The 26,861-nt window shown below is 43.9% G+C and overlaps 1 protein-coding gene across 1 annotated transcript in view; it reads right to left on the minus strand.

The window, feature by feature from the left end:
* LOC124595860 (suppressor of lurcher protein 1-like) overlaps nt 1-26,861 on the minus strand; it is a 660,754-nt gene that overhangs the window by 69,990 nt on the left and 563,903 nt on the right. The window contains exon 9 of the mRNA XM_047134767.1: nt 12,914-13,112. Coding sequence (XP_046990723.1) covers nt 12,914-13,112 — 199 coding nt within the window. The remainder of the gene's footprint in view (nt 1-12,913; nt 13,113-26,861) is intronic.

A 26,861-nucleotide genomic window follows, 5' to 3' on the forward strand; every position in this document is an offset into this window, starting at 1 on the left:
ATTTGTGGTTAATTGTCTGTTTGTGATTGAAGTTATATTGTCGTTTATAGTACTTAGAAATTAGACCTATTGAAAACAGTCTTCTGAAAAATATTAGCACACATACTACTCGCAAACCTTGGGCAGAATCAGTTTTTGTGGGAGGAGGTGACATTTCCACTAATTCTGTTGCTGTGAAAATAACTTCAGTACTCAGCCTACGAACAGATCTACTAAAGGGAGAACCTGTTTTCGATTATATGGGTATCCTTTCCGCTGTCACATTTCGAAAAAAAATAGTTTTCTGAAGGGAATGTGAAACAGAATTGAGGTGGGGCACACAAGTATTCAATAAAGATACATTAGAGCATCATACTCAATCTATGTAGATAACATAGTTCCACATTAACCATTCACACAGGAATCGCAATTGGGCCACCTATCCATCTTGTTCAATAAACTGGAATAATGTGATTTGGTCAGTTGCTCCTGATATGAAGGATAAATTATTTAGAAAAACGTAGCAGCCTTGGACAACATTGATTAATCATGCATTTAAGAAATGCAGTTCACGGCCAGAAGCGTCCCACTTCCCACTTGCGACAGAAACTAATTCTTGGTGAACATCTCACACACCACGGAGAGCCAAGCGTTTTAGAGAGCCGCTTCGGGGATTCGGACACGTTTCCACGTCTGACTAGGCGAATACAGGACTGGTTTCCAAGCCCCGACTCAGTTGCACGATTCAAAAGCATTTAGACAACGTTCGCACACAGTTGGGGCACATACACTCCTGGAAATGGAAAAAAGAACACATTGACACCGGTGTGTCAGACCCACCATACTTGCTCCGGACACTGCGAGAGGGCTGTACAAGCAATGATAACACACACGGCACAGCGGACACACCAGGAACCGCGGTGTTGGCCGTCGAATGGCGCTAGCTGCGCAGCATTTGTGCACCACCGCCGTCAGTGTCAGCCAGTTTGCCGTGGCATACGGAGCTCCATCGCAGTCTTTAACACTGGTAGCATGCCGCGACAGCGTGGACGTGAACCGTATGTGCAGTTGACGGACTTTGAGCGAGGGCGTATTAGTGGGCATGCGGGAGGCCGGGTGACGTACCGCCGAATTGCTCAACACGTGGGGCGTGAGGTCTCCACAGTACATCGATGTTGTCGCCAGTGGTCGGCGGAAGGTGCACGTGCCCGTCAACCTGGGACCGGACCGCAGCGACGCACGGATGCACGCCAAGACCGTAGGATCCTACGCAGTGCCGTAGGGGACCGCACCGCCACTTCCCAGCAAATTAGGGACACTGTTGCTCCTGGGGTATCGGCGAGGACCATTCGCAACCGTCTCCATGAAGCTGGGCTACGGTCCCGCACACCGTTAGGCCGTCTTCCGCTCACGCCCCAACATCGTGCAGCCCGCCTCCAGTGGTGTCGCGACAGGCGTGAATGGAGGGACGAATGGAGACGTGTCGTCTTCAGCGATGAGAGTCGCTTCTGCCTTGGTGCCAATGATGGTCGTATGCGTGTTTGGCGCCGTGCAGGTGAGCGCCACAATCAGGACTGCATACGACCGAGGCACACAGGGCCAACACCCGGCATCATGGTGTGGGGAGCGATCTCCTACACTGGCCGTACACCACTGGTGATCGTCGAGGGGACACTGAATAGTGCACGGTACATCCAAACCGTCATCGAACCCATCGTTCTACCATTCCTAGACCGGCAAGGGAACTTGCTGTTGCAACAGGACAATGCACGTCCGCATGTATCCCGTGCCACCCAACATGCTCTAGAAGGTGTAAGTCAACTACCCTGGCCAGCAAGATCTCCGGATCTGTCCCCCATTGAGCATGTTTGGGACTGGATGAAGCGTCGTCTCACGCGGTCTGCACGTCCAGCACGAACGCTGGTCCAACTGAGGCGCCAGGTGGAAATGGCATGGCAAGCCGTTCCACAGGACTACATCCAGCATCTCTACGATCGTCTCCATGGGAGAATAGCAGCCTGCATTACTGCGAAAGGTGGATATACACTGTACTAGTGCCGACATTGTGCATGCTCTGTTGCTTGTGTCTATGTGCCTGTGGTTCTGTCAGTGTGATCATGTGATGTATCTGACCCCAGGAATGTGTCAATAAAGTTTCCCCTTCCTGGGACAATGAATTCACGGTGTTCTTATTTCAATTTCCAGGAGTGTATATTGCCTCTAGGTGCGTAACGGGGTGAAGACAGGAAGAGCATCAAAACACCCCTTAAATTACCCATGCCAATTACTATGATAACAATATCGACTCCGTGTGGATGCGAGAGTAAAAAAAAAGGATTTGACGGAACAGTGAAAGATTTAAGTCAAAATACGGAACCTGGAGTTGACGATGACTCTTTATACACTCCAAGACAAAAAATTATAATTAAATAATAAATAAGAAATTATCCGAATTGGACGGAAATCGGTAGATGTGATGTATATGTACAGAGAAACAAATGATTATATTTTTCAGAATAACTGGATGTTTTTTTCAAAGAGCTTCACAAATAGAGCAAGTCAACAATACTTTGGTTCACCTGTGGCCCTTATGAAAGCAGTTATTCCGCTTGGAATTGATTCATAGAGTTGTTGGATGTGCTTCAGAGGGATATTGTACGAAATTATGCCCAAATAGTGTCACTGATAGTAAAAATCACGAGGTGGTTGGAGAGCACTGCCCACAATGCTGCAAATGTTCTCAACTCGGGAGAGATCCGGCGACCTTGCCGCTCGAGGTAGGGTTTGGCAAGCACAAAGACAAGCAATAGAATTTCTCGCCGTTAGCTGAAATGTAAGCCCAGGGTGACCTGCCACGAAGGGCAACAAAAAGGTGCTCGGAATGTCGTCAGGCTACCGCTGCAGTGTAACGGTGCCGCGGATGACAAACAAATGGAGCCTGCTACGAAACTAAATAGCACCCTGGACCATCACTCCTGTTTGTGGAGCCTGAGCCGTGGCCGGGACTGGCGCCAATAGTATCTTTGACATGAGTACGATTGATTTCCTAGTGCAGGGATTTGTCTTTGTGCTTAGGCCGGCTCGAGATATAAGGGAGTGCTGACCGCTTATAGGGAGGAGAAGGCACAACGCTGTGAGAACGGAACGCGGTGCGTGTGTCGGCGATTGGCGGGCGGACAGGAGCGAAGACGGCATGCCTGAGGCCGGGCAGCAGTTGCCACGTGATTGTACTGGAGTCGGCGGTAGTTGGCTGGCGCTGTGCATTCTCCGGCAACCTCGTGAGCTGTGGATGTGCCCGCTTCCTTGGAGGGACACGCTGTTATGGTCTTGCGAAGTGATGGTCTGGCATCTTCGCAAAATCGCGCCAGCATTAAGACACCCAGTTAAGTACGTTAATTACTAAGAGCGCTTAGTTTGCTGTGATTGTGATCGCCCTTGGTACAGTAAGTCGTTGCACGACGTGTGATGTTATGCTTGTTCCATTTCATATGAGGCCTCCTACTAAGCATGTGCTCTGCTTCCGCATAATGCTGATGTATTTTTAGATGTGTGTCATTAAGTTCTAGTGAGTACCGGTTCTCGTGAGCGAGTTCATTTCCCACTCTTAGAGTTTGTTTATCAAGTACTGTTTCAGTTAAAGGAAGTACTTCCTAGTCAAATTAGTTGTTGTTTACCCTTGACTTTATAGAGATATTTGCTGGTCAGTCTTAAATGTTAAGGTTAGGAAAGGTTTTTCTGCCTTCTGTTGTCAGGTATAGTTTGTGTTTCAGTGAGCTGGGGCATCGGGCAACCGAAGCCCAGAGCGTCCCTTTAGATTACAAGTTTGGCTTACGGGCTCGTGTGTTCCTCTTCGGTGGCGTCTGCTTGGTTCACATTTTGATGCCTACTCGACGTGGGGCTGCAAACGGAGCCACGTCTTGGTTCGACGTTAAGTATTACTTCTCTCAGTCGGTTCCACTGTTCGTGGTTAAACTTCGATCTTACAAGCTTGGACCTTGCTTCTACTGTTACACATTTATCATTGTACAAAGTTGTAACTTTCTATACCCTAAAAGTCCATCTACAAGACAACAGGCATTTGAATAATTTCGGGGTCGCCCTGTAAGGCTGACCAAGTTATGTTTTAAGTATGCCTTTTAAAGTTGAGGCTGTGTGTCAAATGTTATTTTACATGTAATGTGAGTTTTAATTGAAAAGGTCTTAAATACTGTGTCTTAGCTAGAATTGTTTGTTAAAGTTATGGTTAAATTCAGCCTCAGTGGCTTCTGTCAATTTTGGTGGAAAATCGTGGGCTACATGTAACGTTAATTGAAAAGGTCTTAAATAATCTGTATTAACTAGAATTGTTTGTTGAAGTTATTGTTAAATTCAGCCTTAGTGGCTTCTGTCAATTTTGGCGCAAAATCGTGAGCTACATGTAATGTTAATTGAAAAGGTCTTAAATAATGTGTCTTAATTAGTGTTGTTTGTTAAAGTTATGGTCAAATTCAGCCTCAGTGGCTGTTATCAATTTTGGTGGGAAATTGTGGTCTACATGTAATGTTAATTGAAAGAGTCTTAAACAATGCGTCTTGACTAAGGTTGTTTGTTAAAGTTATTTACTAACTTGCTTTAGATTTATGTAACGAACATCTCTTAAATAATCTTGCCCGAGTGGCCCTTGTCAAATTTTAAGGGAGATTGTTTTGCTTAATTAATTAACCCATTCACTTTGTTGTATCAGCCCTTCCACCCAGTTTAGATTTAAAGGTTAAACAAAACAGCTGTTAGGTATTCCGTTCCAGGGCCTTATGGTGGGAACATTCGTGTTGGTATCCAACCATTGTTCGGGGCTGCCGGCCGTTGTGGCCGTGCGGTTCTAGGCGCTTCAGTCTGGAACCGCGTGACCGCTACGGTCGCAGGTTCGAAACCTGCCTCGGGCATGGATGTGTGTGATGTCCTTAGGTTAATTAGGTTTAAGTAATTCTAAGTTCTAGGGGACTGATGACCACAGATGTTAAGTCCCACAGTGCTCAGAGCCATTTGAACCATTTGTCCGGGGCTCTCCAGAAACGCTTCGCTTGAGTTCGGGGCTCAGTTCGAAGCGGGGCTCATCACTGAAGACATTTCTACTGCAGTCAATGGGATTCCCGGCCGAATGTGCCCGACATCACTGGAAACGGACGTGTTGGTGTACAGAGGTCAAGTTTAGTCGCTGCAAGAGGTGCTGTGAGTTCAGACGCCTTTCTGTAAGCCACCTATTAATGGTCCTGAAGCTCCAGTTGCATGTCGGATCGATGATGATGATGAACTCAGGGCTCTGAGTGCCTCTCTGACGAATGCTCGTTCTTCACGTACTGTCATCTGTCTTGGTCGATGGTTTCCTTCTTGGCTCTGTATTCGGACATGGTGCACCCATTCCTGTCAGCATCTTCGAATAGTGGCACCGCTTCTAGTCAAATGTCGAGTGATTTTGCGATTATTCCAACCTGTATCTTTGAGCCCCACTGCGTGCCCCCTCTCAAATGCTGAAACCTACGTATACTGTTCAAGCGCCTGTCTGCGGGGTGTAGTTACTGTCGTACTGAGTATGTGGAAGGCAATTCCCAAAGATTTTATATCCTTCTATCGATAAGTTCCAAGTTTACTATAACATTTCTCCATAGCATGTTAACCAGCAAACCTATGGTAGTATCACTTACCGAATTCAAGAAAGCACTTGATTCAGCATACAGAAAAAAAAATCACCGTGCCTTACAAAAAAAGTTTAGAATCTGAAATTTCCAGCTAAGGAATTCAGAACTGAACTGATATATTTTGGAACTGTGTAGAATGGAATTGAGATAGACTGTGCAGCCTTTGATACCTATTTTGGAACACTTTTAGAAGAAGTGACGGAGGCAGTTACTTGAATAAATCTTCTAGAAACAATAACCGATGGAAGTGATCTCAGAATTCCATCTAAAGAATCAAACTTTATGACAAATAAATGAATGCACAAAAATATTACGGAGCAGAAATATGTAATATACAACGAGTTTGTAAATTTAAAGATCTCACACGAACTGCACAGCAGAATGAACTAGAAATATTTGCAATGGCTGTAAAAACTAGTAAAGTAGAATGACCGATAAATTTATCGAAAAAATCCAGAAAAGGAATTCATTCTTAGAAATTCATGACTAAAACATTAAATCACAATATTTACATGGATCTAAACACTTTACAGTTAGCTTAAAGTTTGACAGAATAGACAGACTTGATAGACAGATTCTTCGAAAAATAACGGGTACGTTACAAACTACACAGTTGGAAAACGAGAATTAATTAGGAAATTTACCAAAAAATACGAAAATACCAGAACTTATAACTAAGTACTTTTATTCTCCTTTCGACACCTCTACCAGGTGAATAATGTTAAAAAAATCATATACTCCTATATTTCTGGAGAAAGAAAGAAATCATCAAAAACAGGGATTACGGAAGATGAAAAACTAGAAAGAACCAATGTAATAAAATAGGGAAATTAAAGAAAGTAATTTCGTAAGCATAAAGTACTAAATTTGGAGAGGTTTAAAGGCAGAACCAATAAGAAAACAGGATAATGTAAAGACAAGGTCGAGAGAAGTGGAACAAGCGCTTGAAAAATATGGAGCAAAAAGGAGAGGAAAAAGTTGTTACTTGATTCCAGATAGTTAATACTAATGTAAGTAAAAGATGAGATTACAGTGCTTGTGTTGATGATGATACAATGTTCTTTAGAACTTGCAGGCATGTCCAAAGGAACTGGCACTGCTACAAATACAGGCCTTATGACTTGTACGAAATACATTCGCAATTGCGAGTATCGATAACCATCAGCTGTATAATGGAATGATGACAATGAAAATAACGGCTGCAGTTGCCACAGTGCCTGTTCCTTCGGACATTGTTATGCTCGGATAGCCTAATAGTATGGCGACCGTTCGCAATAAGGAGGAAATCTGGTTTCGTTTCCCGATCCGGCACAAATTGTCATTGTCGTCCTTCCATTACAGAGCTGATTGTCCATATCTGCATCTGGGAATACATTCCATATATAAATAAAAGGCATCCGTCGATTGATCGTAGAAATATTTATAGTTTTTCGTCGCGTATTCAAGCAATCCAAAGTGTCTAGCTAAAATGTGTGTGGAAACCGTAGCTAGAATCCATAGTTTTGTTGGCAAAAAGTGTCGTTTGTCAGTAGGAATCCAGATTGCAGTCTGTTGCCCCAGGCTGGAGATATATTTCTCTGACACTGCAAAGTTTACGGTTGATTTTTATTAAAGGGTGACTGGTGTGTCCTCGTTAATTCACCAAAGTCGATACGTTTTCTACTTTCAGCCATTACATGACTAGCTTAACCCCCACTGTTTCGCTCGCATGGGACTGTATGGTCTGCACAGATAATTTTCCTGAATCGAATTTTTGTGTTGTTCACAAAGTGCAACACCTAAACCTGTCATGTTAATTAAGACCATAGAAGTATCTACTGACCAAAATGCGATTCTGGTGTTATTTAACCATGCCTTTTGCATTCTTCTGGTGATGTTTCCATAGAAGCTTTCATCCTCTAACATATACTTCTTTAAATTTAATCGATAAGTCAAATAACGGTTTTCATAGATGTAGCTTTAAAATTTTTAATACAACGAAATATTATCCTAAAATTTTCATACCATATTTCACCACCTTAGTGGACGAATTTCCAAATAAAGTGAAACACGCATTATTTTATTTCTGAGTTAGAAGACAATTACCAATATTCTCACATGTAAATTTAAAAAATTCTTTAGTAGTTCTTCACTAATCAACTATTTAAAAAAAATTTCCTACTATTTCACCCCACACGGGTTAAATTTAGAAAAATTTTCGAACACGTATTTCTTTATTTCCGACCGAGAACTCAATTATAAATTTTTGTAGGTCTACTTTCAAAATTGCCTTAATAGCGGCATTTTTCGCAAAACTTTTCATCCCCTTGTTCACCACCTTTCTTTTTTTTTTTGGTCATCAGTCTACTGACTGGTTTGATGCGGCCCGCCACGAATTCCTTTACTGTGCTAACATCTTCATCTCAGAGTAGCACTTGCAACCTACGTCCTCAATTATTTGCTTGATGTATTCCAATCTCTGTCTTCCTCAACAATTTTTGCCCTCTACAGCTCCCTCTAGTACCATGGAAGTAATTCCCTCATGTCTTAGCAGATGTCCTATCATCCTGTCCCTTCTCCTTATCAGTGTTTTCCACATATTCCTTTCCTCTCCGATTCTGCGTAGAACCTCCTCATTCCTTTCCTTATCAGTCCACCTAATTTTCAACATTCGTCTATAGCACCAAATCTCAAATGCTTCGATTCTCTTCTGTTCCGGTTTTCCCACAGTCCATGTTTCACTACCATACAATGCTGTACTCTAGACGTACATCCTCAGAAATTTCTTCCTCAAATTAAGGCTGGTATTTGATATTAGTACACTTCTATTGGCCAGAAATGCCTTTTTTGCCATAGCGAGTCTGCTTTTGATGTCCTCCTTGCTCCGTCCGTCATTGGTTATTTTACTGCCTAGGTAGCAGAATTCCTTAACTTCATTGAATTCGTGACCATCAATCCTCTCGCTGTTCTCATTTCTACTACTTCTCATTACCTTCGTCTTTCTCCGATTTACTGTCAAACCATACTGTGTACTCATTAGACTGTTCGTTCCGTTCAGTAGATCATTTAATTCTTCTTCACTTTCACTCAGGATAGCAATGTCATCAGCGAATCGTATCATTGATATCCTTTCACCTTGTATTTTATTTCCACTCCTGAACCTTTCTTTTATTTCCATCATTGCTTCCTCGATGTAAAGATTGAAGAGTAGGGGCGAAAGGCTACAGCCTTGTCTTACACCCTTCTTAAAACGAGCACTTCGTTCTTGATCGTCCACTCTTATTATTCCCTCTTGGTTGTTGTACATATTGTATATGACCCGTCTCTCCCTATAGCTTACCCCTACTTTTTTCAGAATCTCGAACAGCTTCCACCATTTTATATTGTCGAATGCTTTTCCAGGTCGTCAAATCCTATGAAAGTGTCTTGATTTTTCTTGAGCCTTGCTTCCATTATTAGCCGTAACGTCAGAATTGCCTCTCTCGTCCCTTTACTTTTCCTAAAGCTAAACTGATCGTCACCTAGCGCATTCTCAATTTTCTTTTCCATTCTTCTGTATATTATTCTTGTAAGCAGCTTCGATGCATGAGCTGTTAAGCTGATTGTGCGATAATTCTCGCACTTGTCAGCTCTTGCCGTCTTCGGAATTGTGTGGATGATGCTTTTCCGAATGTCAGATGGTATGTCGCCAGACTCATATATTCTACACACCAACGTGAATAGTCGTTTTGTTGCCACTTCCCCCAATGATTTTAGAAATTCTGATGGAATGTTATCTATCCCTTCTGCCTTATTTGGCCGTAAGTCCTCCAACGCTCTTTTAAATTCCGATTCTAATGCTGGATCCCCTATCTCTTCTAAATCGACTCCTGTTTCTTCTTCTATCACATCAGACAAATCTTCACCCTCATAGAGGCTTTCAATGTATTCTTTCCACCTATCTACTCTCTCCTCTGCATTTAACAGTGGAATTCCCGTTGCACTCTTAATGCTACCACCGTTGCTTTTAATGTCACCAAAGGTTGTTTTGACTTTCCTGTATGCTGAGTCTGTCCTTCCGACAATCACATCTTTTTCGATGTCTTCACATTTTTCCTGCAGCCATTTCGTCTTAGCTTCCCTGCACTTACTATTTATTTCCTTCCTCAGCGACTTGTATTTCTGTATTCCTGATTTTCCCGGAACATGTTTGTATTTCCTCCTTTCATCAATCAACTGAAGTATTTCTTCTGTCACTCATGGTTTCTTCGCAGCTACCTTCTTTGTACCTATGTTTTCCTTCCCAACTTCTGTGATGGCCCTTTTTAGAGATGTCCATTCCTCTTGAACTGTACTGCCTGCTGCGCTATTCCTTATTTCTGTATCTATACCGTTAGAGAACTTCAAACGTATCTCGTCATTCCTAAGTACTTCCGTATCCCACTTCTTTGCGTATTGATTCTTCCTGACTAATGTCTTGAACTTCAGCCTACTCTTCATCACTACTATATTGTGATCTGAGTCTATATCTGCTCCTGGGTACGCCTTACAGTCCAGTATCTGATTTCGGAATCTTTGTCTGACCATGATGTAATCTAATTGAAATCTTCCCGTATCTCCCGGCCTTTTCCAAGTATACCTCCTCCTCTTGTGATTCTTGAACAGGGTATTCGCTATTACTAGTTGAAACTTGTTACAGAACTCAATTCTCCTGTAACCTTTTCTTCTACTCCTTCCCCTACAACTGCATTCCAGTCGCCCATGACTATTAGATTTTCGTCCCCCTGTACATACTGCATTACCCTTTCAATATTCTCATACACTTTCTCTATCTGTTCATCTTCAGCTTGCGACGTCGGCATGTATACCTGAGCTATCGTTGTCGGTGTTGGTCTGCTGTCGATTCTGATTAGAATAACCCGGTCACTGAACTGTTCACAGTAACACACCCTCTGCCCTACCTTCCTATTCATAACGAATCCTACACCTGTTATACCATTTTCTGCTGCTGTTGATATTACCCGATACTCATCTGACCAGAAATCCTTGTCTTCCTTCCACTTCACTTCACTGACTCCTACTATATCTAGATTGAGCCTTTGCATTTCTCTTTTCAGATTTTCTAGTTTCCCTACCACGTTCAAGCTTCTGACATTCCACGCCCCGACTCGTAGAACGTTATCCTTTCGTTGATTATTCAATCTTTTTCTCATGGTAACCTCCCCCTTGGCAGTCCCCTCCCGGAGATCCGAATGGGGGACTATTCCGGAATCTTTTGCCAATGGAGAGATCATCATGACACTTCTTCAATTACAGGCCACATGTCCTGTGGATACACGTTACGTGTCTTTAATGCAGTGGTTTCCATTGCCTTCTGCATCCTCATGTTGTTGATCATTGCTGATTCTTCCGCCTTTAGGGGCAATTTCCCACCCCTAGGACAAGAGAGTGCCCTGAACCTGTATCCGCTCCTCCGCCCTCTTTGACAAGGCCGTTGGCAGAATGAGGCTGACTTCTTATGCCGGAAGTCTTCGGCCGCCAATGCTGATTATTTATCAAATTTTAGGCCGTGGCGGGGATGGAACCCGGCAACGAAGAAGTCTTGATTATGAATCAAAGACGCTACCCCTAGACCACGGGTATAATCACCTAAGGAGAGTAATTTCCAACGACCCATCTTGTACGATGCCTACAATATATAAGAAGCACACCACTTCGAAATTTAAAGTTGCTGTCCTTAGCGGTTTGGTCTGGGCGATGACGAGCCAGTGAGTGAGTCAGTCAATCAGAACATTGCCTTTTATACAAGTTGATCGTTAATAAAACGGACAAACTGCAGGAATCGGTTCAAGTCTGGAAATGGAAGAAAAGAGGACCTATGAACATGTGTCCAGAAATGCATCGTCATGACGGTAGATGGCATTGACGAATGACAGTTCCTCTGAACATCAACCATATCTGTAGCTGACAGATAATGTTTATTGAGGTTAATGATACCAATTCTCGTAATGGTTGCTTCGTCGGTAAAATGGTCTGTTGAGAGAAATCTCATGATTGTGATGGTATGGTACAAAAACTGTCGAGAAAATCTTTCACGTAGAGGAAAATCCATGGCTGACAATCCTTGTAATCGTTGCAGGTGATAGGGATAGTAGCGGTTGTCATGCAGGATACACATACTCATGCTTTCGCTTACAACATGGACTGTGCGGCTGATCCCGGCGAAGGTTCGAGTCCTCCCTCGGGCATGGCTGTGTGTGTTTGTCCTTAAGATAATTTAGGTTAAGTAGTGTGTAAGCTTAGGGACTGATGACCTTAGCAGTTAAGTCCCATAAGATTTCACACACATTTGAACTTTTTTTTTTGCTTACATGTTGGCGGGGCACTTGCCTCAAGCGTGCGCTAGGTTCATCCAATGTCCTGTAGAACCCAGTCCACCAAATCTGGTGTAAGCACATTCCCCGCCCCATGCACGTTCGTCTGACTCGAAGGACCCATGATCACACAAGCGACCAAAAAGGCCTTGAAACGTTGTGTGATACGTTTGATGCCTGTGGAGGTACTTGTTCTGGAACAGCCATGCTGTCTCTCGACCGTTTCCATCGGCTTGGCCGTACGCAAACACCATCTCGGCTCGTTCGCGACATGACTACCGGACCATTCTGTTGTTACAGTGCGCTGCGTCAATCACACAGCCTGCAACGAACAAGGAACGCACGGCATGTGATCAGAGGAACTTTCATTCGTCAGAACCACCTACCACGGCGACGATGCACTTCCGGACACGTGTTCACAGTACCTTTTCTCCCACATTTACAGTCAGGAATTCGTCCCTGAAGTTTGTCGGTTTCATTAATGTGATTCTTCAGTTTGTTCCGGCGTATTTGTTGCTCGAATAGTCCACGGGTATACTGCCGGTTCATAGTGTCCAAGGGGCACAATATTTCGGCGATCAGACATGTCGCTATCGTCAGGTGCGCTGACGAACAGAGCTCCTGAGGACGGGCGGCCGATTTAAATCCCCTCCCCCCGCGGGTCGCTCGCCCTCAGGAGCTCAGTTCGTCAGCGCACCTGACGATGGCGACATGTCTGATCGCCGAAATATTGTGCCCCTTGGACACTATGAACCGGCAGTATACCCGTGGACTGTTCGAGGTTTCATTAATGTTCACCTTGTATGTAGGTGTGGAGAAGTTGTTACTTAGGCAGCGGTCATAAATTGTGTTATATTGAGTAGCACAGAACTGCAGAATTTCAATTGAACTCCCTCCGGCGTGGTGTGTGGTGGTGAGGCGACTCACTCTGTGGTTGAGGCGTCGGGCGGGCCCAGCCGGAAGTCGGTGAAGAGCAGGCGGACGCGCTGGCGGCCGCGGCCCACGAACTCGTAGCGGCAGCGGCTGGTGGCGGGGTAGGGCGCCGGGAACCGCGGCGACTGCACCAACCCGGTCTGCCGCCCGTCGCTGTCCACCGTCACGTCGCACGAGCGCGGGTCCGCCGAGCCTGCAACGCAACGGGCGTCTCGCTCAGTAACAGTGACCCGCTCCTCTACTCCAGAAGCAGTCGCCTTTTGCCTCTTCTTTGACATTCGTAGAGGGGAAAATCTGAGGAGAGCTAGATTTTATTCATTCTCGTACGATTTGGAAGTCAGTACGAAGCAACGTAAGGAAAAAAAATAAAAATCCTCGACAAAAGCACTTTCATGATTAGAAAGATTTCCGCGTGCATTTAACTACACTACTGGCCATTAAAATTGCTACACCAAGAAGAAATGCAGATGCTAAAAGAATATTCATTGGACTTTAAAATTGCTACACCAAGAAGAAATGCAGATGATAAACGGGTATTCATTGGACAAACATATTATACTAGAACTGACACGTGTTTACATTTTCACGCAATTTAGGTGCATAGATCCTGAGAAATCAGTACCCCGAACAACCACCTCTGGTTGTAATAACGGCCTTGATACGCCTGGGCACTGAGTCAAACAGAGCTTGGATGGCGTGTACAGGTTCAGCTGCCCATGCAACTTCAACACGATACCACAGTTCATCAACAGTAGTGACTGGCGTATTGTGACGAGCCAGTTGCTCGGCCACCATTGACTAGACGTTTTCAATTGGTGAGAGATCTGGAGAATGTGCTGGCCACGGTAGCAGTCGAACATTTTCTGTATCCAGAAAGACCCGTACAGGACCTGCAACATTCGGTCGTGCGTTATCCTGCTCACATGTAGGGTTTCGCAGAGATCGAATGAAGGGTAGAGCCACGGGTCGTAACACATCTGAAATGTAACGTCCATTGTTCAAACTGCCGACAATGCGAACAAGAGGTGACCGAGACGCTTAACCAATGGCACCCCATACCATCACGCCGGGTGATACGCCAGTATGGCGATGACGAATACATGCCTCGAATGTGCGTTCACCGCGATGTCGCCAAACACGTATGCGACTAATATCGCAGTAGTTGCTGGAAACGTTTTCCTCTTTGTTGAAGGCATAGTTCAATATGTTTTCATTGATTTGCGGATGCCTTTACCAATTTTTCATTTATAATAGAGGCACAGTGTCAGGAATGTGCTGTGTGTACCTCAGTTTGGCAAAAACCATTGCTGCCTGAGTCATCTGTTGAGAGCAGCCATGTATTGATTGCAGAAGACAAGGATTTTAACAGCAGACAGACAGGCCACGTGATAGCAAAGAACTTCATAATTCAGTATAAATGAAAACAGCCAGAGGACAGTCATACACGCTAGAACTACTATCTCAATATGGGGTACAAAGCCAGCAATCCTCACATGTACTCCCGCTCAGTGAATGTCACAAGGTAAGGATGCAGGAGTTATGCCATTTAATGCTCAGTCTGTGGAAAAAAGAGTGCTTAGATTGTGCAAATTTGTAAAGGACGCTACATAACCTTATCTTAGGAAAAAAATCTGCTTTATCAATGAAAATCGTATACTCTTAGCCCTACTTATACCTCCCGAGGAGACCACGAATGCAATATTAGAGAGATTCGAGCGCGCACGGAGGTTTTCCGGCAGTCGTTTTTCCTGCGAACCATACGTGACTGGAACCGGAAAGAGAGGTAATGACAGTGGCATGTAAAGTGCCCTCCGCCACACACCATTGGGTGGCTTGCGGAGTATAAATGTAGATGTAGATGTAGATGCTGTAAACAGAACCTGGATTCACCCGCAAAAATCACGTTTTGCCATTTGTGCACCCCGGTTCGTCGTTGAGTACACCATCGCAGGCGGTCCTGGCTGTGATGCAGCGTCAAAGGTAACCGCAGCCATGATCCCCGAGCTGATAGTCCATGCTGCTGCAAACGTCGTCGAATAGTTCGTGCAGATGGTTGTTGTCTTGCAAACGACCCCATCTGTTGGCTCAGGGATCGAGACGTGGCTGCACGATCTGTTACAGCCATGCGGATAAGATGCCTCTCATCTCGAGTGCTACTGATACGAGGCCGTTGGGATCCAGCACGGCGTTCCGTATTACCCTTCTGAACCCACCGATTCCATACTCTGCTAACAGTCATTGGATCTCGACCACCGCGAGCAGCAATGCCGCGATACGATAAACGGCAATCGCGATAGGCTACAATCCGACCTTTATCAAAGTCGGAAACGTGATGGTACGCATTTCTCCTCCTTACTCGAGGCATCACAACAACGTTTCACCAGGCAACGCCGGTCAACTGCTGTTTGTGTATGAGAAATCGGTTGAAAACTTCCCTCATGTCAGCACGTTGTAGGTGTCGCCACCGGCGCCAACCTTGTGTGAATGCTCTGAAAAGCTAATCATTTGCATATCACAGCGTCTTCTTCCTGTCGGTTAAATTTCGCGTCTGTAGCACGTCATCTTTGTGGTGTAGTAATTTTAATGACCAGTAGTGTACAAAACATTTCCAGCCCAGTAATACAATGACGGTAAAAAAAACGCATCAGCTAAAAGTAGTTATTGTGGTGCAATGAAACGTCAGGAAAGCATTTGTCTAGGTAACAAAAAATGGTTCAAATGGCTCTGAGAACTATGGGACTAAACATCTATGGTCATCAGTCCCCTAGAACTTAGAACTACTTAAACCTAACTAACCTAAGGACACCACACAACACCCAGTCATCACGAGGCTGTCTAGGTAACATATTTAAGTGATTAACACTGCAAGGTCACAGGTTAATGAAAGCGCGAGGTAAACCATTGCAAATCTGAAATGCTGGTACATTAATAGCCACCAGTATCCTGAACGCAAGCGTGCAAATGTGCTTGCATTGTGTTGTACAGGTGCCAGATGTCAGTCAGCGGGATGGAATTCCATTCCTGTTGCACTAGGTTGATCAATTCAGGGACGGTTAATGCTGTTTATTGATGATGGTATTCTCGGTCAATGATGTCCCGTATGTCCTCGACTGGAGACAGATCTACTGATCGAGCAAGCTAAGGAAACACATCGACATTCTGTAGAACATGTGTTACAACGGCGGTATATGGACGAGCATTATTCTGTTGGAAAACACCACTTGTAACACTGTTGATGAAAAGTAGAAGAGGTCGAGTCACCATACTGTCGTACAAATTTGCAGTCTGGTTGCGTGGGATAACCGTGAGAGTGATCCTGCTGTTATACTAAATCATATCGTAGGTTCAGTGTGTCTAGCATGCAGACAGGTTGGTTGCCAGCCCTCACCTGGCCTCCTAATCAACACAAGGCCATGATTGTCACCGAGAAAGAGCAAGTTTTCATCAGAAATCACAACAGACCTCCACAACTGCTGCTAGAAATCGCGTACTGTGGTTACATTCCTACCAAGGCTTTGTGAAATACCATAGGAGAAACACTTAGTTTCTCGTAGCCCTGTTTAAACTCGGTGGGGTGTTGATAATGTCATCTTTGTCGCCTTGAAGGCATCTTTACTAACGTCAGTTCCCCACGTCAAATCTCAAACGTAACTAACGTTCACGACCGTTTCAGCTTTTATTTACAGCAAAACTGATTTCTATCGTCATAGTGACGTTACCAGCGCCACTCTTATGCGACTGACACGTATCTGAAGAGACACCATCTTCCCGTTAGTCTATATTCGAGACAGACTAGTTGTAAAGTAACTGTAAGGCTCCTAGTTCGATTCTCACAAGCATTTTTTTCTTTTATTTTAATTCTATATTTATTAAGAGATGGAAATGTTAATTAAAGAACACTGACTAATTCTTAAACGAAAGTAATATTTTTATCTAATGGTTGTATGAAACTCAAATTTTTGGAGGACACTTGTCGCAGTTTTAAACAAGGCTGACAGCAGAAACCGTAAATAAATATGTAATTAATGACGTATACAGCAAAGTAATTAAGTAATATGACTTCACTCCTTTTGCTGAAAATACCTCTAGTAGTACTTAAATCTTATCAAGGCTTTATACAATTAATTTGTCTGTATACGTCATATATTGAAACAAAAAACTTGTTTTGTTTTATATCTGATGTTGCGCATTGTAATCAACTGTGAATTTTCGGATTTCCATGCAATCAGTAATTATAATTGAAAATACGTTCATTATTTTAATAAATCCTGATTCAGTATTTCGTACTTATATTTGTTAGTAGATGTGGAATTTAAATAAAAGTAAAATAAAGTTGCTAATAGCGGCATTTCAGCTAGCGACTTTACGAACACAGTCCTTTTTTTCTGCGGACTAGTTTATACCTGATACTGTTCGAAAATACTATCTGAAATGGCTCTTTTTATTTTTTACTCTTTTTTTACTGTTGCATCTCCTTGCAGTATGATATTAATGTCCAGCCACTGACCTCAAAATTTCGTAGGCACGAATCACATCGAAGGAGTTCGTAAGGTACCATTGCAGTGCGAAATTTTGTCTATTTGCGACTTTTTATTTGTTAATAATCTGACGCCAGTGATTCAAGTGGGAACCCTTATCCTTTTTAGTTTTACGTAGCACCAACAAATGACACCGCCGCTGTATCCAAGAGATAACGGAAGACCAAATGAGTGTAGGTGGAACAGAATATCTGTCATCTTCGGTAAGGTACCTGCATTTTGCTGTAATGCGTTTGTGCTGATCTTTCATTTCATTGCCCTACGTAGATATGTGTGCTTCGTGAAGCCGATGTCCCAGGTTTCAGTTCATCTGCAAATGGGAAGGAGAAACAGAATGGGAAGTTGTGATGCGAGTTAAGATTCGGTGGTAAGTCATACGCTAATCAAGGCACCGACAATACGAAAACAGCAAAACAAGCATTGACAAACGTGATCAAGTCGAATTCTATTACTGGTACTGACCACATTTCATTTAAAAATTCGTATTTCTAGATCTTTTCGACACTTCAAGGTTTTAGATACGTCAGGACAAAGCTTTTTCTATTTACAGAATGCCCCAAGAAATAATGTAGCCGCCTCGAGGTTTACTATTACCTAAACTTCATGACTGTGGTCCATGAAACAAGATCCACGAGCTTTTTGTTACCAGAATAACTGTAGCGATATCCTCCACTGGGAGAAATAGTCGATACTGAAACGAAGACTCACTGTCCATCAAGTGATATCAACAGAATTTGCATGCTTGTCTTCTGTATCGCTCTTCAGTGGAAAAAAAGATAAACCATATAGTTCTGCAGACTTTTAGGGCTGTTCTCATTGATTGCAAAATCTTAGTCATTAGGCCGCACCGTACTCCTCTAGAAACTTCTTCAGTGCTCGGTGTTCGATCCCTCTGCTGGGATCTACTTCAGGACTCCGCTGGTGTCACTGGATGATGTTGCCTCAGTTACATAATGGTTCCTACCAAATCACAATGTTGTACCGTCAAGGAGAAAGGAGGAAAGGCGTCGTAACACAATTTAAAATAACATTGTAATAAAACGCGTGTGGATATATTTTTTGTCGGGTAAAAACCGCTTGATGATGATAATGTATGCGCTTTTTTTCTCGGTAAGTTCCCTTAGAGCCAACACATGGAATTTGACACTACATTTGGTTTTGAAAGTTCACGTAAGACAACAATTTGAGTCTCACCGTGGTTCGAAGTTAAGGCTTAACAAAGGACTGATTCGAGAGAAAACAAGTTTTCAGTCAGAGTGTACTAAAACAAATAAACAAGGCAAAAATAGAACAGTGGATACATCGTCGTAGTATACTATAAAATTCCTGCTTGTAACACAACAATAAATAAACCACTGGATAGAGAATTGCATATTTGTGCCGGTCTGCGAGTATCATCCCTACAATACAGCAGAACAGTTTACAAGAAAGAGATTTGTGTATTACAGCTACACGTTCAGATCCACCAGTGTTCAGAGACTACACACATCTGTTGTAGATGCGCTGCACAATAAGCAAAGATCGAAAGTAACAATGCTTAATACACTGCTACTTTAAAATACAGCGTTGTGGAATGATTTATATCTTCACATTTATCGAGCCCGCCAAGAAGTAGACGAAAGGAATTGTTTCACGCTGTGCTTGAATTTCTGAGGAATTTTTGACACCATTCTCAATGTGAGAGGTTCCATGCACTCTTTTGCATGTCGCCTCCCATTTTCATCGATTTTATTAGTGTTTTATGTCACTGCGTGGTGGTAACAGACTGAATAAGGTAATTGTAATGAGAGTATTTGTACTGAGAGCTCAAAATAATTTTCACTTGATTCCTATGCATGTTGGGCTACTTCCCTTGGTGACCTGTGCGAGGCGAGCTCCGGTGGGCTGGCACACTGCGTTTTCGGTTGGGAGCTGCACTTCTGTGAATTCTGAGAGGGTCGTACATCAATGGGCTTAAGCACCTGGTGGGACGACTGACGTCGGTCGAGTTTCGCCTATTGTATGCCGGTCGAAACGACCTGCGAGACGTCTGAGTGTCGCTGCAGTTTATGTGTTTACCGTTCCGGCGCGTCCGGAGCGAATACTGCTGGCGACGACTGACTGCATTGTCCTCATGATTCTGAGAATACTTGTGGACTGTGCCTTGCTGGGCACGACTGTCTGGCGCCGGATGGCCGGTGGTCTAGGCAGTTTGTTTTCGTAGCTGGTCACACGGCAAGTTCAGTGCCCTCAGCTGAATAGCAGAGGCATGATTGGTCAAACTGAGGCTGGTTGACGTCATAAAGCCCAGCTCGAAATTGGAGGGAACGGTCGTTATTGGAACGAATGATGTTCTGAGACGGTGTGGGGGAATTTTGGAATCAGCACTGAATGCTGATTCGCGACTTTGGAGTGTAGTAGGGAGTTGAGTAATGTTGACTTCACTCTTGCGTTGCGTGAGCGCATGGGATTCAGGATCTGATCTACGTCGGAGTCGGATGATCTTACGACTTAGTCGCACTTTTTTGGCAGAACTTAGAATTATCGGACAGCCTTCGTGGCCATGGGTTGAAACAGAGTTGCTGCACGGCAGAAGTCGGCGCCTGCAGCATCCGAACGCTGCCTATCGACGACCTGCTACCGATTTCAGGATTGGTACGTATTTTGAAGCTCCGGCAGTGTAGGACCTATCAATTTTATACTGAAGTCCTCAACAGCACGCGCGCTCGCTTTGCTGCAAGTCCACCTTGCTTGTTTCTCCATGCGATACCATTTGAGCTCTCACTGCTAATCGCGATACTGCAGTATAGTCGGTAGAGTATTATTTGATTCATTAGGACCTCCAGTCATTATCGTCAATCTATTGCATCAGAGAGAGTAGGAGCCCCTTGTTCTTCAGCCAGCTCTTATTGTCATAATACTTCAGTATACTCCATCCTTTAACCCCTGTTTGTGATGATAATCAAGTGCCTTTATGTTCCGATGCATAATAAATCTCATTGTAATACTTAATCCGCGTATCATTTCGTAGATATGTGCAGAATCCTATTTCCGGTGGTATATTATGATAAAGTTCTCTTTTTTTTCTCTGAGGATATTACGATTTTTGTTAACCTATTGTAAGTATGCACTCCTTATTTTACCAACTAGGAGGGTTCACCATTATTTCCTTTCGTTACCGTTGTGCACATAATTAATTATGTGGTAGGTAAGGAGGGGGTTGAGTACATGTCCTGTTCTCATGCAAAATTTGTCAGAACTAAAGAGGTACAAACTCTTCTCCACCCCGGCACCTCGCATAATAAGGCGACCTTTGCCTCGGTTCTTTCCTGTGACTGCTGAGACGCTGTCATGACTTGATCGATAACTTTTATGATTAAAGAAAAACATCATAATTAATGCTCTTTGTTGTAATTAGATTTCTCTGTAGAAATATTTGGCGGCGTGAAAGTAACAGCCATTGATTTTGTTCATTTTTGAAATAATTTCATGTGTTGTTTTGTGTGTGTTGGTTGATGTGTGTGGGTTCTGTACCACATCGCCTTTCGTTGAAACTGACGGCGTTGCTTCAGCGTTGAAATTATTTTGGAGGGGTTACCTTATCGACATTTGTGCGCTAAATTCTTTTTTTTTTTGTAGTAGGAGTGGACTAGTGCAATTTTTGTGTCAAGTGTTATATGGGGCTTTCGCTGTAATATTTTGTTATTGCTGATGATGTTCCGTGAATGAATGTTCACTCGTAGCAGGGCGCGACTGTTGTCGATCTCATCTCAACTACTCACGATGGAGCAGGATCAGAGTAGTAACAGGATTGTGCCAGATGAAGAAATGTTGAGTTTTCCTACGGGACGGGAGGTGTGGAACACAGACGATAGACGCGAATTGGAGGCAGACCGAGAGCAGGAGGATATGAGCGGTGAAATATGAAAGAAGGGGAGGTAGAATTGAATAGGAATGTGGAGCATCTTCTTTGTGTAAATAAGACCACAGCCTGGAAAATTCGGCCACGACAGTAAAACAGTGCTCAAGTATCTAGAGTAACATCACCAGCTTGTGATGACGGGCCTAGTCAGCCGATGAATTTACTATCAGAGATTTTGGGGGTGGTAAAGGACATAAAGCAGAACCTAGAAAAGAGAATGGATCAAGCAGAGAATAAGGTACTTGCGATTGTGAACTAAGTCAAGAGTGGAATAGCGGTGGTCGGTAAGACGAGAGTCGAGGCGAAGAAAAGGACCGTCGAAGCCAAGATGGATGCAGAGTTAGCAAGGGTAGAAGCAGCTGACACCAATAAATTGGCAAAAATCGCAAAGAACCGTGCAAGAATCGCTAGGCGAATTGGACACGTCAGTGAGGTTGGAACTGATGCGATAAAAGCCCAGGGGAAGGAAGCACTTGCGAGTTCAAAAAATGGTTCAAATGGCTCTGAGTACTATGGGACTTAATATCTGAGGTCATCAATCCCCTAGAACTTAGAGCTACGTAAACCTAACTAACCTGAGGACATCACACACATCCATGCCCGAGGCAGGATTCGATCCTGCGACCGTAGCGGTCGCGCGGTTCCAGACTGAAGCGCCTAGAACTGCTCGGCCACACCGGCCGGCACATGCGAGTACGACGCAAAGAATGGAAAGCGTTGAAGAACGCGTTGTGGATACCACCCAAAGATGCGAAAGCTTAGAAGAACGTGTAGCACGCCTGCAACGCCTAGTACAAATTGGTACATCGCATCCAGAGGCGACGACTGGCGGACATGGAAGTGGCGCCGGACGGCGGCCCACCGTGCACTGGCTCGGCGCAAGGTAGTGGACTATCAAACGCACTCAGCAGCCAGGGAGCGCACGGACGCAAAATTACAGCCCGATCGCAACAAATGACATCCAGTATCATTATGAGGCAGGACTATGTGGTCATAGCACGCACCAAGAGATGTCAGCTCGCGTCGAACAGACGGGCGCGTTTGATCCTAGAACCAATAGAAATGTGCAAGAGGGACCTGAGTTTGACTATAAACACATTTTACCGGTCCTCAAATTCCAAAATTTCCTGGAAAATGGAGGCTCACTTCACCCAAAAATTTGGCTGTCACAATTTTCTAACACGCTACCAATATCTTGGCCACTGACAGCTAAATTAGAATTTATCTTGAGGCACATCGAGCGCACGGCACCTGAGAAAATGCGGCGGTGTTGTGGATACATGCAGAACGTACCAAAAATTCACCGACGCGTTTCTCGGAATGTACTGGTCGCGCGAAATGCAAGATCAAATAAAACAAGAAATCATTTTGTGTCCAGATCTGGATACAAGAGCCCCACAAAACTCTTTGAGACTTTAATTAAAAAGAATCAGTTTCTTGATGTGCCACACAGTGATTGTGAAATAATTAAGTCCTGTTTCGCGGAACCGCCAAGCAGCTACCAGCAAGCGCTTGTAGGAAAAGTACAATTCAAGAGCCTTTCGCTAGAGTTAATTTTTGAAAAAGAAGCAGCGCATGATTCAAGGGAAGGGCAATATAACTATTACAATGGCGACTTTCGTGGAGCACCGCTCAATAACAGCAACAATGTCAGGAGGTCTGAGCGTGATGGAACATCCGGGAGGCAGGACTATGGGAGACAAAATTCAGGACGGCAGAGTAACTGGCAGAGGCAAAATGATACCCGCCAGGACGACACGAACTGGAGGTGCAGAGATTCAGGTGAACAGCGGGATGAATCAATCAAAATACGTGGTCCTAACCAGAGTTCCCATCACCGAAACAGAAACGGAGGGCGAGATTGAAGTCAGGACCGTGCGCATTCGGCTCACGGACAATCCGCACAAATACTGGGACAGAGCCGCTTACATATGTTGGAGTATGAGGAGGTGCACAATTCATTCGTGAAAATGAAATTTTGTGCCGGACCAGTACTCGAACCTGGATTTCCCTCTTTACGCTTGCGGTCATCTTAAGCGCCTCGACTGTCTCAGTAAGCATCCAGGATCGGCCCAGATTTGCATACGTCACCACGTGTCTACGTCCTATAGTCGCACAACTGCCTTGGTTACATCACAGAGAGAGACTTACAAATACTGTCGCACTATTGCAGTGCCTGTGTTTTTACGAATTACTCTGAAATGTCCTTCAGATATGCATGCATGTGCTAGGATGGCCTTGGTGGTTACAGCGACCGCTAGCACAAAAGTGGGAATTTCGAGTTCGAGGCTGAGTCGGAAAAGATTTCCATTATAAGCCATATATTGTACAGCCGGAAACTGATTATGTTCCTGATTGGGAATACATTTCTTGTATTTCATACAGTTGTCGAAACTAGCAATGCCTGTTCCTTTAGACACGCATCCATGTCTGAAGGACGTTGGTGAGTACATCGTAAGAACACAAGCACTGCAGCGTAATAGTTTTTCGTACGCGCCGGTTAAAAATAAATAAATAAATAAAAAGTAAAAATGTAAGTTTCTGTGCTGTCTGTTGTGTTGAAGAGAACCAGAAATTTCTTCGACACTTGCAACCAGAACGTATCACTGTTATTGTTAAAGACTCCCATTGTAATTGAGCTAGACACTGTTACCGCCTAAAATATGGAGAATAATATAAAATACAATGAAATAATAAAACAATAAAATTACAATTAAAACGTAATGTTACTTGATTGCAAACAAACATCAACACTCCAAAATTAAGCTTGAGCACTGAAATACTCATTAGGAACAGGCAACTTGTTGCCGCTACGAAACGCACTGTTATTTTCATCAAAATTGCGTGAATAGCCTTTCTTCTTCATGTTTCAGGTTGCTATGGCGCTTTAGGTGCTCCCTCTATCCCTAGCGTATAGAATCAGTTCTTGTCCGGTATAATCCACTATCCGATACTACCTGACCTTCCCATGTATGTTGTGAATAAGAAGGATTCAGTGACATAAACGCATATACAAGCTGTCATTTTTTTCCCTCTCAGACATGAATGTAGTATGACACAGAGTAACTAGTACATTTAACATGGCACTGTGCAATGATTTGCAGATTAGATGAAGTTCGCAGTGGTCGTTAACTACAGTAAATAGCTTCATGGATCGTATTCTGAAAGCAACCAATGTGCTGGGTTTTCGTATACACCACGGGGCTTTTTTTGACGTTGGTTTCCGTGGTACTAAATCACTTGCAGCGCTCTCCATTAGTGTTTAGATCTCACTCGGATCTATGCGTACGTAAGGTCATTACAGGAATTCCTGTTCTCTGCGGCTTTTCTGGTGTTCGGGGGAGATCGGTTCTTGCAGAGAGCGCTGGACGCGAAGCCGTTTATCTGCGCGGAGTGCCGGGCAGGCGCGCAGTCTGTTTCGAAATCGGGCGCCTGACGTCAGGCTATTAGCCGAGGCGGGATTTCCATTAGGGGCTGCGAGCCGCCGCGTCCATACCGATGAGCGCGCTGCACCGCGGCACCCCGTAAACTCGCCCCTCCCTGTCTTACACTCTGTGTCCCGGTCTCGTGTCTCCAGGTCCCTGTCTCTCTCTATCTAACTGTGTGTCCGTGTGTGTGTGTGTGTGTGTGTGTGTGTGTGTGTGAGGTCTTGCTCGTATGCTTGTGTCTGCACGTGTCCCTCTGCGTGGGCGTGGGCGTGTTTGTGGGTGTTGCTACAGAGTACGAGATTGATTCTAAGCTCATCTAAATGCAGCGAGCGGTCTAGATGAATAACGGTGCTGCACTGTTGCTTTGTGTCAGTCGAGGTCCTAGAAATCCAGACTCGTGGGTACTTACAGACATCAGCACTTCACGAACGGCACTTCATGTGTCGTAGGAACCCATTTTAGCGATGTTAGGTCAGAGGCGTGTCTAGTATCTACTTGTGGTATACATTCATTTGCCTTGAAGCATAATGATTTGCTTACTACCTGGAGTTCGTCCAGACTGTGGTATATTGAAATAAACGAACAAAAGAAAGAAATAAAACAACGTACACTTAGTACACCTCTGCTCAGCATGTGACTGAAATGTCTCGGTAATTCCTTGAAGCCAGTGTCGCCGCTGCCTTAAATTTTGTCCGGTTATGCTCTATTGACAGAAAGCGCTAACAACATTAACATTAAAAAAAGGCGTGGTTGAGACTGGCTTTTTTCAGTCCAGACATGGAAATAATTGCATTTCGATAAAAATTACGCCTAAAATTAGTTATAAAATGAGTTAAAACTCGGCGATGGTGGTTTCTGTTTTCTGTTATTATTCACTGGACTTTTGCTGGTTTCGTGATGTGTCGTTATCTTGTAAAATTCTGCAGATGATACGTAGAATACAAGTACAGGGCGAGGTATGTGAATCTGAAAGACAATTTGAAGAAGAAAAAGATGTAGATCTATAGATCTTGTGAATCTGAATGAAATCATAGTGTATATTCCATTGCTAGGTTTTGTAACGTTTTAACAAAAATTAAATCGGTGGTTTGGCTGTCGTTGCAAGCCCTATCTTTGGGACGACTTCTGTTTGCAGTGTTACAAACTGAAGCGGCGTAATATCCCAAATAATTTCGTTAAAAAGAAAATATTTTTCTTCTTAAAAGTTAAAGTTTATTTTAAAAAGTTAATGAAGAGCGCATTTTCTGAAACAAATGAAAGCTTTTGTGTTGTTCGGTTAAGTCTAAATTTTACATTGTGTAGTTGAGATTTTATGTATTGAGGAAGTTGAAATTACTTACAATCAGATAACGACCAAGACAGGTGAACAGTTTACGTTGTGATGAATATACAGTGCCTGACGAAAAAGTGGCAAAGTTGAAAGTCGATGTAAATTGCTGTACGTACAAACCATTGGCAGATACGAAAATTTTAAGAGTCGAAATTCCCTTTGACAGATGAGACGTCACAAGAGTGAATCAGTGTTATCCGCGTTTAATGTTGTTGCTTAGCCTGGTACGGTGTGTGAGAGATTTGAACCGCGCCAGATGTGGAAGGATCAATGTGAAAGGCACGGAAACGCCAAATATTGGTGTAAGACAGCGTTATCAGCAAGTGACAGCCCGTGAGAAGGACCACATGGAGGATCTCCATTTGGCCGGCTGGTAGAATCATGCAACAACCAGATCTGTGGGACATCCACACGTGACAGTGGCTTATTGTTAGACTGCTTGTGAATATGAGGCCAGGCATTCTCACCTTCAGGGTTCCAATAGAACATGTCTCACTACCAAAAATATTGTGCACCAAGCATGTTGCAATCCAATCACATCTGCACCTGCCATCCAGAAACAAGTAATGGAGTCCGTGCAACGTTTACACATACGCTGCTGTTAGCAACACAGCACAAACGTCTGCATTTGGAGTGGTGCCGTGGCCAGGAAGCACGGGCTGATGATTAACGGCGTCGTACTCTGTTCAGTGATGAATCGCCACTCTGCACTGCACCAGTTGACCATCGACGGCGAGTATGGCAG

The sequence above is a fragment of the Schistocerca americana genome, chromosome 2 (assembly GCF_021461395.2).
Source record: "Schistocerca americana isolate TAMUIC-IGC-003095 chromosome 2, iqSchAmer2.1, whole genome shotgun sequence".
NCBI lineage: Eukaryota > Metazoa > Arthropoda > Insecta > Orthoptera > Acrididae > Schistocerca > Schistocerca americana.